The 13,238-nt window shown below is 38.8% G+C and overlaps 1 protein-coding gene across 2 annotated transcripts in view; it reads left to right on the top strand.

Annotated features, from left to right (window-relative positions):
- Matn2 (matrilin 2) overlaps positions 1-13,238 on the top strand; it is a 138,720-nt gene that overhangs the window by 86,615 nt on the left and 38,867 nt on the right. For both annotated transcript variants that reach the window (XM_027947724.3, XM_027947715.3), the window contains exons 6-7: positions 2,521-2,643; positions 12,930-13,052. In XM_027947724.3, the coding sequence (XP_027803525.2) occupies positions 2,521-2,643; positions 12,930-13,052 (246 nt within the window). The remainder of the gene's footprint in view (positions 1-2,520; positions 2,644-12,929; positions 13,053-13,238) is intronic.

Genomic DNA, 13,238 nt, shown 5'->3' with positions numbered 1-13,238 from the left:
AATGTCTACCTAATGCCCCAAATGCAATTCTTCTCCTTTCCCCACAAAACCTGCTCCACCTCCACCTTCCCCATCTCAGTTAATGGCCACACCATCTTTTCATTGCTCACTCCAAAACCCCCAGAGCCAGCTTACTTATTTTTTTTTCTCTTGCTTTGCCTCTAATTCAACAAGAATCCCGTGGACCCCACCTTCAACATACACCTAGAGTATTAGTTTCCTAGGGATGTTATAACAAATCTCCCTAACCAGTGCAACTTAAAACAGCAGCAATGTCTCAGAGGAGAAATGGCTAGAAATCTAAAATCAGGTGCAGCAAGACCCTGCTGCCTCTGAAACTTGAGGAGGGGGAATCCTTCCTTGCTTCTTCCTAGTCCTGGTGGTGGCTGTCAATCCTTGTTGTCCTCAGCTTGTAGCTGCATTGAGGTCTGTCCTCATGAGGCATTATCTGATGTATCTGTCTTCACACGGTGTTCTCTTATAAGATATCAATCATAAGGGATTAGGGCCTACCCTATGACCTATCTTAACTGGTTACCATGGCAAAGACCCTGTTTCAAATAAGGCCACCTCAGGAGTTAGGACTAAGTTGTATGTTTTGGGGAGCACAATTCAACCCATGAACCTTCAAACACCTCCCCCCATCCTGGTGTAAGCCTCTTACTTCTTGCTGTGGTAGGCTCTTGGCTGGTTTTCTGCTCTCATTTGTCCTCCCTCGTCTGTTTATTTATTTATTTTTTCATGGGGGGTATCAGGGATTGAACCCAGGGGCCCCTAACCACTGAGCAACATCCCCAGTCCTTTTAAAATTTTTTAATTTTAAGACAAGTTCTCGCTAAGTTGCTTAAGGCCTTGCTAAGTTGCTGAGGCTGGCTTTGACTTGCAATCCTCCTACCTCAGCCTTCCGAGCAGATGGAATTATAGGTGTGCACCGCCACACTCGACTCCATTGTCTCTTCCTGACTCCTCTGTTCAGAATCTTCCATTGACTCCCAACTCACAAAGATAGAAACCAAAGCCCTTGCAGTGGCCTATGGGTCCCTCCTGACTGCATCCTTCTCATTCCTTACCTTTCTCCCTGCTCCACCTGGCCTCTTCATGGACACACAGCGCACCAGGCATATTCCCACCTCCTGGCCTTGGCACTTGCTGTTCCCATTGTCAAGGATGCTGTCTCTCAGATGACCTCATGGCTGGTACCTTACTCAAGTCTCTGCCTGACTGCCACCTTCTTAGAGAGGCCTTTCCTACCACTTCCACCACACCTCATCTTCCCTCCCACCTGCCCTCTTCCCCACAGGCCCTATTCCCCTTTGCTGTATTATTTTTTTTCCAGAACATTCTCCATCTTCCAAGAGACAGTTTTGTTTACTGATTTATTTTATATTTTGTTTATTCCTACCACCACCCCCACCATCCAAATATAAGCACCTTGAGGACTGGAATATTTGCCTTATACTAGGCACCTAAAACAGGGCCTGGCCCATAGAAAATACTCAGTATTTATGGAATTAATGAGAAGCAGGCCAGTGCACTTTCTCATAAATTACTAAACCATTTATATTTATTATCATATGTTCATCTTATTTTCCAGATATATTTGGTCATTGTAAGTAATGCTATGATCAGTAGTTTATCATATATAATTTACTTATCCACTCCCTGACCTTTTTCAGTTATTTCACTGGGGATGCATTTGCAGGATGAACACTGTCAAATTGACTTCCATAGGGTTTTTATTAATTTACACTACCATCATGAATAACTCTGTGTTCACACTGCCTTGCTTTCTTTTTTTTTATTGTACTTTTCATTTTTTTTTTAATTTGTTCTACTTGACAGCAGAATGCATTCCAATTCATCGTACACGAATGGAGCATAACATTTCAATTCTCTGGTTGTACACAGTGTAGAGACTCACCATTTGTGCAATCATACATGCACTTAGGGTAATGATGTCCATCTCATTCCACCATCTTTTCTACCTGCACTGGGTTTTTAATCTCACCTTTATTTTTGCCAGTTTAGTAATATGACTAGTGATTATTTTGACTTTAATTTGCATTTTTTTTTCCTGGTAACTAGAGATTGAACCTAGTGGGGAATTGCTACTAAGATACATATTCAACCCTTTTTATTTTTTATTTCAAATAGAATCTTGCTTAGTTGCTTAGGGCTTTGCTAAGTTGCCGAGTCTGGCCTTGAATTTGTGATCCTCCTGCCTCAGTCTCTGAGTTGCTAAGATTACAGGTGTACACCAGCTAATTTAGATTTTTTTTTAACTATTCTTAACTTTTTCATATATTCTTTAGTTTAACTTCTGTTATGAATTGTCTGATATAGACTCCTGAAGTTTTTCTGAGGGGTCAGAAGCCTTTCATTTATACTTACTTATTTATTCTTTTGGGGAGGCAACAATGTTGATCCTGATTTATATTTGTTATAGTTATGCTTCCATTCTGCCATTCTTTTTTATTCTGTATTACTAATTAAATTCTGAATGTGTTTTATTTTCTGCAGCTGTGGACTACTGTGCCTCAGAAAACCATGGGTGTGAACACGAGTGTGTAAATGCTGATAACTCCTACTTGTGCCAATGCCGTGAAGGATTTACCCTTAACCCAGATAAAAAAACATGTGCAAGTAAGTTACATACACACACACGCGATGCTAATGCTATGGGGATTGTGGCCATGGAAATCTCCCAAGCATAGATTTGCATAGGATTATGTCTGCCCCTATTCCTTCCCTAGGCCTTTCTGAATTGTCCTAAGACTATAGCCCACTCTTTGTTAACATCACCATTCAGTGTATTTGCAAAGGGTATCTTTTGTTGAAGACCACATGTGGGTGTGTTCTTCCAGCATCTGCTGAGTGTGTTGCCAATCAGACCACTTTCCTCTGTGCTGCCTCAGCCTGGCTGTGTCCGGCAGTATTAACAGGGCTTGAGGAATATTTTCACTGAAGCTTTGTGGCTTGTGGGCTCCAGCTCTGACTCTACACAAGTACCAGAAAATCGCTGAGCCAAAGAGAACTGAGCGCGGTTTCTTCTGGGTGGGGTAGGGATAGGTGGATGGCATTTCGCAGAGAAATGCTCAAATTTTTTGTTTGAGCTGTTTAGTTCTCTTTGACTTTCAGTGTATACTTAAATTTCAAAATTAATTTTAGCTCCCCAAATTGGAACATAAAAATCTATAAACTAAAGGTGATCACTAGCTTTACAAAAGGATTACAAATGTGTTCTTTTAAACATGAAAGTATGTGAGAGCCCCTGAAGTTGGTGTGTGTGTGTGGATTACTATCCTGCTGTAGGGAGGGTCACTTGAGAGAAGCTTGTTTTTAAAATATTGGGGACCAATGTTTTTAATAAGTGAGGTTTAATTAGAATGTCATCTTTGAAACGTATCAATGAGAAAATAAGGTTTTTATTTGTAAAGAAAGTTCAAGTGCCTTCAACCTTTCTAAAATGCACTCACTATATAAAGCTGTATTGACCTATAGATTTTAAAAAAGCATCCCGAACCTAAACTAATCTCCTATTCTTTAATCCCTTAATATCAGCAGCTTCTTTTTAAAAATATTTATTTTTTATTTTTGGTGGACACAATATCTTTATTTTATTTTTATGGGGTGCTGAGGATTGAACCCAGTGCCTCATGCATGCTAGGTTAGCATCCTACCATAGAGTACAACCCCAGCCCCTCAGCAGCATCTTTACACTGGAGCTAGAGGCAGGAGGTGTATAGAACAGTAAGGGACACATTAAGTAAAAAATGTACATTTCTGAGCTGGGCATGGTGGTGCACACCTGAAATCCCAGTAGCTTGAGAGGCTGAGGCAGGAGGATCATGAGTTCAAAGCCAGCCTCAGCAAAAACGAGGGGCTAAGCAACTCAGTGAGACCCTGTCTCTAAATAAAATGCAAAATAGGGCTGGGGATGTGGCTCAGTGGTTGAGAGGCCCCTGGGTTCAATCCCTAGGACCCTCCACCCCAAAATGCACCTTTCTGAAGCCCCAAGCATGAGCCAACAGGAGTGAACAGGGCAAGGTCCTCCTTGGAGGACTTTCATTCACCAGGCAAAGAAGGATTAGTTGGGGCTCCAGGAGAAGGAAACCTATGTAAGGATGGGAAGAAAACAGGGGAGTCTGGATCTTCATACCCAGCACATTATTGGCGTTTGGTTGGTTGTTTTGTTTGCAGAGAGAATGAGTGAATGAGTGAGTGGACTGCTCTCTGCCCAGTCTCCATTCCCTTCTGAACACTCTGAACTATGAAACAGCAGTCAGCTGGGGTAACGTTCCAGGAGTTGTGGTTTCTGGGCTGATGAGTCAGTACTCCCCATCAGAGGGGGGCGTGCACTGCTGGTTCAAACCCCAGTTCCTCTGCCTTTTCTCTGGGCCATCTTGGGCAATTATTTTATGCCTCAGTTTCTTCAGTTGTAACAGGGGATGACAACACTGCCTACTTTGTAGAATTATCTTGAAGCCTAAGTGAGATAATTTCTAGAAAGTGTTTAGCAAATTGCCTGGTGCTAAGTAAAGTTCTTGTGCAAGATGATACTGGCTTCAAAGACTTTTAGCATTTATTGGGCATATACCACATGCTTAGGCTAAGTTTAAATGTACATAAAAAACTAAGATTTTCACTGGAAGTTGGTGGGAAACACAAGTCATCTCTGTGCAGTCACAATGCCAGAAGGGATGTGACTGAGGGATACAGTGTGATGCAGATAGGACCCACCGCAAGAGTTAAGGGAAGGAGGCAAGTGGAACCAGCACAGGTGGAACTGCTGCCTCACTGGGATAAGGAATGAGGAAAACAGATCCTATCCAGTCTACAGAAAGTCATCCCTGGCTGGAGTCACCTGATTTCCAGCCCCCCCCCACCCCCTTCACCCCCCCCCCCCAGCCCAGTTCCCAGACCTGCACCATCTCCCGCTCAGCCTGTCTCCTGTTCCTAATTCCTTAGGATATAGAGAATCCAAGTCTCAGGATGGTGCAGGCAAAGAGGAGGGCTGAGTCCTGGAGTCAGACCATGCAAGTAGATACCACAGTGGAGGGGCCTGGGAAAGGAGGTTTGGCGGGGAGTCAGAGCAGGACTGATCCAGCTGGGAGGTCTCACCAGCAAGGCTCGGAGCCAGGAGTTCAGCTATCTCTGGGCCCTGTCAAGACCCAGACGCTGGCCACCCCAATGCGTGGGCAGAGCAGAGCGCTGGGAAATCTGGGGGTCTGAACAGGCAGCACCAGGGTGATCTGACCTCGAGAGAGGACATTTTACCACCCTGCTTGCGGGTGGGCAGGAGCTAGACCTGGAAGAGGGCCGGTCAGAGAATGGAGTCACTCTGAGGACTTGAAAAATTGAGGGTAGGAAATAAGCTGAAGGCCCACTTGTGGGAGCTGAGACACTCAAGCAAGCACTCCAGATTTGTGACAGGGACAAGAATAAGCACTGAAAAATAGGAACCAGTGGCAAAGGCAGAAACACAGTGTGGAGGTAGAAGCTGAGTCATGGCAGCCTCCCTATTAGCAATTACCGAGCCATCGCAGCTTCTGGCCAAGGCAGTGTGGCTGCTGCTGTCATGTTGAAAGATTTTTTTTTTAAATTTATTTATTTTTTTATTGGTTTTTCAAAACATTACAAAGCTCTTGACATATCATATTGAAAGATTTTTTTAAAAATGTTTTTCTTACTTCTTTTAAGGTCTCCAGAACATAATAAATATAAATTTATTACATGTAAATGTAAATTTCTTACATTTCAGTCTCTATTTTTAACCAAAAGTATCCTTGAAAGCTAATCTAATTAGTAAGTGTGCACTTATTGTCTAAAAAAGGTATTCTAGTTAATATACCAAGCATCATTAATTTATAATTAGGCCCCAAATGTACATGATTAGAGCTCCACGTTCCTGAATAAGCAAGATAATTTAGAATAAGTGGTATTCAAAAAAAGCTTTACCTTTTCTATCAGTTCTTTTTTTTATTATTTATTTTTTAGTTGGATACAATATTTTTATTTATTTATTTTTATGTGGTGCTGAGGATTGAACCCAGGGCCTCATATGAGCTAGGTGAGTGCTCTACTACTGAGTCACACCCCCAGCCCCTCGATCAGTTCTTTATGCTAAAGCAACCCATCCAAATCAGTCTGAACATTTTCCAGAGAAAAGAGTAGAAATGCTTAGGTACCATCAACTTGAAAAATATTGGCAAGATATATTTATTGTGGTTAAATATACATAACATAAAATTTACCACTGTAGTCATTTGTAAATGTATAGTTCAGTGGCAGTAAGTACATCACCTTGCACAACCGTCCCCACCATCCATCTCTAGAACTTTCTCATCACCTCAAAACTGAAACTCTATACTCATTAAACAATATCTCCCTAATCACTGACACACATGGACCCCAGTCCCTGGCAACCTCTGCTTTCTGGCTCTGCAAATTTGACTATTCTAGGTACTTCAGTTAAGTAGACTGGTATTACCATACCATTGCCCTTCTGTGTCTGGCTTATTTCACTTAGCACAGTGTCCTCAAGGTTCATCCACACTGTAGCACGTGTCCGAATCTCCTTCCTCTTGGAGGCTGAATAATATTCTATTGTATGTATGCCACATTTTGTTTATCCATGAACACTTTGCTTACTTCCACCTCTTGGTGATTGTGAATAATGCTGCTATGCACTTGGGTGTACAAGTATCCATTTGAGTCCCTGCTCTCCATTCTTTGGGGTGTGTACCTAGAATCGTTGGATCGTATGATGCAAGATGTTGTGAGGTCTAATTTGAAACCCTTACTCTTGAGCCAAGCTGGAGAAAGAACACTTTCAGGTTCAGGGTATTTTTTCCCTACATATTTTTATGGTGCATTACAGTTGTACATAATGGTGGGATTTGTTGTTACATATTCATACATGCACACTGTGTAATGATGTAATTTGGCCAATATCATTCCCCAGCACTTGTCCGCTCCCTCCCCTTCTCCCACCTGTTTGGGGTATTTTTACCATAAGATAAATAGAGGAAATCAGTCCACTGGACAAGTATTCTTGTCTTCAGTATCAAGCCTAATAATCATCTAATGCCATATTGCTGAATAAAGGCAATTGTGGATACCATAGTTTTCATGTTGCCATTCCTTATTTTCTCACTTTAGGATCATTATGCTCATTGTTTTCCAGACTCCACTGATAACTGGGTTGATATTTCCACCTTATTTTTCAAATAGGAAGGCAAAGCACTGAATGAATATTTGATGTTTTCTTTCAAAGGGAAACACAGAAGAATATCATTATTTTATACTGAATCAGCAATAAAAGACCTAGAAAGAATTGGCTGTCAGGCTTCCTGGCCAGGATGTAATTAACCTGCTGTGCCCCAATACCCTCCTACAGCCTGCAAAAAGCCACTTACAGTTGCAAGGGCCTCTGTCTGTGAATCAGAGACTCAGTTGGGAGGGGACTTCAAGTTCAATCAGTTCTTGTCCAACCACCCATCCTACAATATCCTCATTGTGATATTGTCCAGCCTACACTTGAATGCCCCTACTGACAGGATACTCGCGCTGCTCCACGGTAATTTTATGTTCAGCTCTGTTCAGTTCTAACTTTTAGAAAGCAGGTCCCCAGACTGAGCTGATATCTTCTTTGCACATAGAGACCAAAAGAACAAACTGAATTTCTCACATTCTTTGGGGTTACTAAGAATGAGTCATATCAGAATAAATTTATCTTATTTAATAGCCATGGAAAATACCATAGCAACTATCTAGAATTTAATAGACAGTTGATGAATTTACTAAAAAGAGCCCCCCGCCCCACCTCTCACTGTGGATCAGATGGAGAAATATGTTCTGGATGAAAGAATGATAGATTGAGTTTGTAACTGGCTGAGTGTCTGTACCCAGAGGATGCTGAGATGCTGAACTGAGATCCTCATAGAAGGAGGTTTTTAAACTGCCCAGTAGGAAGAAGCCTTAAGAAGGGGATGAGAGCCATCTTCCATTCTTAGTGACCCCTTGTTGGTTTCTTTTTTGTTGTTATTGTTGTTGTTCTTTTTAGATATATATGACAGTAGAGTGTATTTTTGACATATTATACATACACAAAGTATAACTTCCCATTCTTGTGGTTATACATGATGTGGAGTTACACTGGTGGTGTATTCATATATGAACTTAAGAAAGTTGTGTCTAATTAATTCTTCTCTTTTGTATTCCCAATCCCTTCCCCCCTGGTTGGTTTTGTTGTTGTTGTTGTTGTAGATAGACACAATACCTTTATATTGAACCTAGTGCCTCACATGTTCTAGGCAAGCACTCTACCACTGAGCTACAACCCCAGCCCCCTGGTTGGTTCTTGATGAACAATGTTTATGCATCTAAATCCTGAAAAAATAATCCATTAATATCAAGAACCATTTATTCAGACTTAGGTTGTAGCTCAGTGGCAGAGTGCTTGCCTAGTAGGTGTGAGGCACTGGGTTTGAACCTCAGCACCAGATATAAATAAATAAATAAATAAATAAAATGATGTCCATCTACAAATTAAAAAAAAAAACATTTTCAAGGAACCATTTATTCATTCAACAAATATTTGTTGAGTATCTACTATGTGCCAGATACAGTTGTAGACACAAGGTTTGCAGCATTAGGTAAAACAAACAAACAAAATCTCTGTTTTTATTGGAGCTTACATTGTATTGGAGTAGGGTAAGAGAAGACCTCAGGTCTCAAAAAGAAAGTAACATTTGATCAAGCACTTAAAGGAGATGAGAGAGGAAGGACCTTTGAGGCAGAGGGAATGCAGCACTAGTGTGAAGACCCGAGACAGGACATATTGAGGGATAGCAAGGAAGCTTGTGTGACCAGAATAGAAGGAGAGACAGGGATGTGGACACTGTGATCCATAGAGCATTTGACCTGCTTTCTCCATAGTCATACATTTACTTCCTATCTTCCTCAATTCCAGCAATACCTGTGAGCTTGTGGTTACTCTGCTCTACTGAGTTTGTCTGTATTTTGTGATTTGGACAGAGATATCCATGACCATACATATTGTTCTCAGTAATGTTCCCTAATTATTTTCTTCTTCAAATCTCTGGGCACCTCCTACACTGTTCTCTTTCTTATATTATTTCTGCTGTTTTCCATGGTAACTAGTTTCATAATTATGAATGTGTATATTTATTTTTAATACTTTTTTTGATTACAAAAGTAATAACAACTTATTGTAGAAAACTGGTTCATATCGAAATGAAATTGCATATAATTAAATAATCTAGGCTCCATTACCCAGAGATAACTATAGTTAGAAGTAATTTGGTATATTTCCCTCCAGTCTTTTTTTAATAATGTATTCATATGTATGGGTATATTTTTATAGAACTGAGATCATTTTGACATGTCATTAAAATTTGTCAGATGTGTATGTCATATTTTGTCCAACAGGTTTCTTGACTGCTAAGAATGGAAAAACATCCTTACACATAAATCCTTGTATTTCTAATCATTTTATTAGGAAAAAAAACACAAAGGGAAATTTATTCAGGCAAAGGTTATTGATATCTTTAAAGTTTTGGATGCATATTTAAAACTGATCTCTCACAACTTTGTACCAATTTATGTTCTACCTTTAATGTTTTGAAAAGGAAATTTTAAAAACCTGATAATTTGCTAAGAGAAATTTTCTTCTCATTGCTTTATCATGTTTTTAATATATTTCTTAATAAAATTATCCTGTTATATATATCCAATTTATGAATATATGTTTATTGGCATCATTATTTGATTAATGAATAGTCTTCTCCAACATAGTAGATTGTAAGAGACTCCTATAAGCTTCAGCAGTCAAAAGATTGCCTTTTTGTTCACTAATGATCCAGCATTGCCCCATGATCGATGTTCAGAAAATATTTATTGAATAAATGGATGGATGAATGAATACATAGTGAGGTTAACACTTTCATATGTTAGACATTCAAAAGACAGAAAATAGTAAAGAATTCAACTGAAATAAAAGAAATTTAAAAATTAATAGAGATAGTTGGTAAAATAAAACAGTGATTTTTTTGAGATTCAAATTAGTAAGCCTAAGGGTTTATTAATAGAGATAATAAAAAATAAAGAGAAGACACAAATTGCCAATAATGGGAATAAAAAAGTGGACATCACTATAGATCCTACCAACACTGAAAGGAAAATAATGAACAAATATATGCCAATAACTTCAACAACTCATGAAATGAACAAATTTCTTGAAAGACACAAACTACTAAAGTTTACTCAAAAACAAATAGATAATCAGAAAAGGCCTATATCTATTAAAAGAAATTGAGTCTGTGCTGTAAGCCTTCCCCCAAAGAAATCTAGTTAGCTTACATGGTGAAATGTAGCAATCACTTGAGGAATACTAATATGAATTCTACATAAATTCTTCCTAAAAATTGAAGATAAGGGAACATATTTCAACTCATTCTGTGAGGCCAGCATTGTTCTGATACTCAAACCAGAATCAGGCATAAGAAAAAAAAATATATACACACAAACATCCCTCATGAAAGACATTCAAAAGTTCTTCAAGTATTTTTTAGCAATGAAATCCAACAATATATAAAAATGATAATACATCATGACCAAGTGGGATTTATCCTAGGAATTCAAGGTTGGCCTAACATTCAACATTCAAAATTCGGTCAATGTAATTTATACTATTAACATACTAGAAGCAAAAAACCACATGAGCTATCTCAACAGATTTTTTAAAAAGTGGTGGCCAGATATGACATTTATTTGTGACTTAAACAAAAAATCGACTTTTCATAAACTAAAAACTAAAGTAATTGACAGCTGCCTTAGTCTGGTAAAGTGCATCAATGAAAAGCCATTAGCTAACATTATACATAATGATGAAATATTTAATACTTTCTTTATGGGATCAGGACAAAAGAATGTCTACTCTCACCACTTCTATTTAACATTGTACTAAAGGTTCTAGCTAGTGCAATAAAGAAGAGAAAATTTAAAAAAAAAAAGATGGTACATAGATTGGAGAGGAATAATCTAAACAATTTTTTTGTATGTGGTGCTGGGGATTAGAACCCAGGGCTAAACCATTTTTTTTTTTAAATCATCAGACAACATTATTATCTATGTAGAAAATCCAATGGTCAATCAAATGGTGTAAAATGCTAACCATAGATGAATCTGGGTAAAGATTATATAGGTGTCTTTTGTACTATTTTTATGTTCGAAACTTTTTGTAAGTCTGAAAGAATTTCCAAATGCCAAAGTTTTTAAAATGCCTTTATATGGGTGATTACAATGTTGCAGTTATCTATGGGCCTGTGTGTATATGTGTATGTGTGTGTGTGTGTGTGTGTGTGTGTGTGTGTGTGTTTATTTTGAACCCAGGAGCACTTTAACACAGAGCTACATCCCCAGTCATTTTATTTTTTAAGTTTTTTATTTTGAGAAAGGGTCTCACTAAGTTGCTTAGGGCCTTGTCAGATTGCTGAGGCTGGCCTTGAACTTGCAATCCTTCTGCCTCAGCCATGAGTTCCTGGGACAAGTGTGTACTTCCATGCTGAAAAAGATGAACAAAGTTGGAGAACTTGAAACTACCTGACTTTAAAAAGAATATATTCTTTAAAAAGAATCTTGGTATTTTAAAGATACATTCTGAAATATTATGGATAACATAAAATGTCTGGGATTTGCCTCAAAGCAGTATGGAATCGTATGGGGATGGGAAGCCCAGAGGAAAGAAGAGCAGCCATAGATTGATTCTCTTGAACCTGGGTGACATGCACATGGATGTACTATATTACATCCATGTAATGTGTCCATTTTAAATGTGTCCATTTTTGCATACATTTAAAATTTCCATGACTTTAATTCAGAAAGAACTGGCATCTTATTGTTTTGTGTTTCAAGGATACTGTCTGCTTTTTAATTACTTTGGAATGTACTGGGAAAACCAAATTCTTCGTTTTGAAAATTATATTCATAGTTCAAATGTTCCTTAAAGCGATAAAAATCCTCATTGAAACAAAGACTTTTTAAAATATTTTTTTTTAAATTTTTTTAGTTGTTGGTAGAACTTTATTTTATTTATTTATTTATATGTGATGCTGAGAATCGAACCCAGTGCCTCATACATGCCAGGCAAGTGTGCTACCGCTGAGCCCCAGCCCCAGCCCCACAAAGACTTTTTTAAAACCCATCAGTGGCCACTCATTTCCAGCAATTTTGAACAATATGTTCAAGATCCACTACAGCAAAATACTGCACTCAGACCCTTCAACACAAATAAAATTCCTTTATAACAAATTCCTTGAAACTCTTTGTTTCTGAATATGTTTGTTTAAGTGAGTATCTCTAGAGATCACATTCTCTGACTGTGATTCTTGAGATGAAAAATCCTATTTATGTCAGCAGAGTCCACTGAGGTAGTGAAGGAGGAATTTTAAACTCATTTGTGACCTTCCCTCCAAGGCCTTGTACTTCCCAGGATCTGATTTCGTGCCCTATTGTTTGGCTAAGGGTTAAAGGAGTTCAAGTGGCTTAAAGTTGGATTTGGAGAAGGTTTAGTCGTTTCATTGCATAAATTCCACAAAACACTCAGCTAAACTCTCTCTTCCTAGCCTGTAATCCAAGAAACAACACCCAATTTTAATTGTAGTGGCTCTGACATGAATCAGGTTCACAAATTGATTTGTTGCAAAAACATTTCGTACTGTCAAGAAGATTCTCTTATGGGCTGTATCCCTAGACGTGGAGATAGCTTTATTGAGACTTACCCGTGACTTCAGTCTTTGAGGCATGAATTTCAACCACTTAGGGAAAATGAAGACTGAAAAGCCCTGGTTTCCTTATGTTAGCTGTAATATATTGTTTTGTCATTCTTGTGACTTCTTTCTTTCCAGAGATAGACTATTGTGCTTCTCCTAACCACGGATGTGAGCACGAGTGTGTTAGCACTCATGATTCCTACTCCTGCCGCTGCCTCAAAGGCTTCACCTTGAATCCAGACAAGAAGACGTGCAGAAGTAAGTCACACTGGGCGCTGTGGAAGGACTTGTGAGTTTTCCTCTTCTTGTAAATCTTAAGCGAGTTATTCTTGAACTCAGCATTTGTGTTGATGAATGTTAATTCTGCATTTATTTTGCTTTTTGTTTACTAGATCCTATTTAGGGGACTTTCAAAAGAGATTGAATACCCTGGGTCTGGCCATT

Source organism: Marmota flaviventris, chromosome 15, assembly GCF_047511675.1.
Source record: "Marmota flaviventris isolate mMarFla1 chromosome 15, mMarFla1.hap1, whole genome shotgun sequence".
Lineage (NCBI taxonomy): Eukaryota > Metazoa > Chordata > Mammalia > Rodentia > Sciuridae > Marmota > Marmota flaviventris.
The sequence above is the reverse complement of the archived record's forward strand: the minus strand, read 5'-3'. Positions and strand labels throughout refer to the sequence as shown.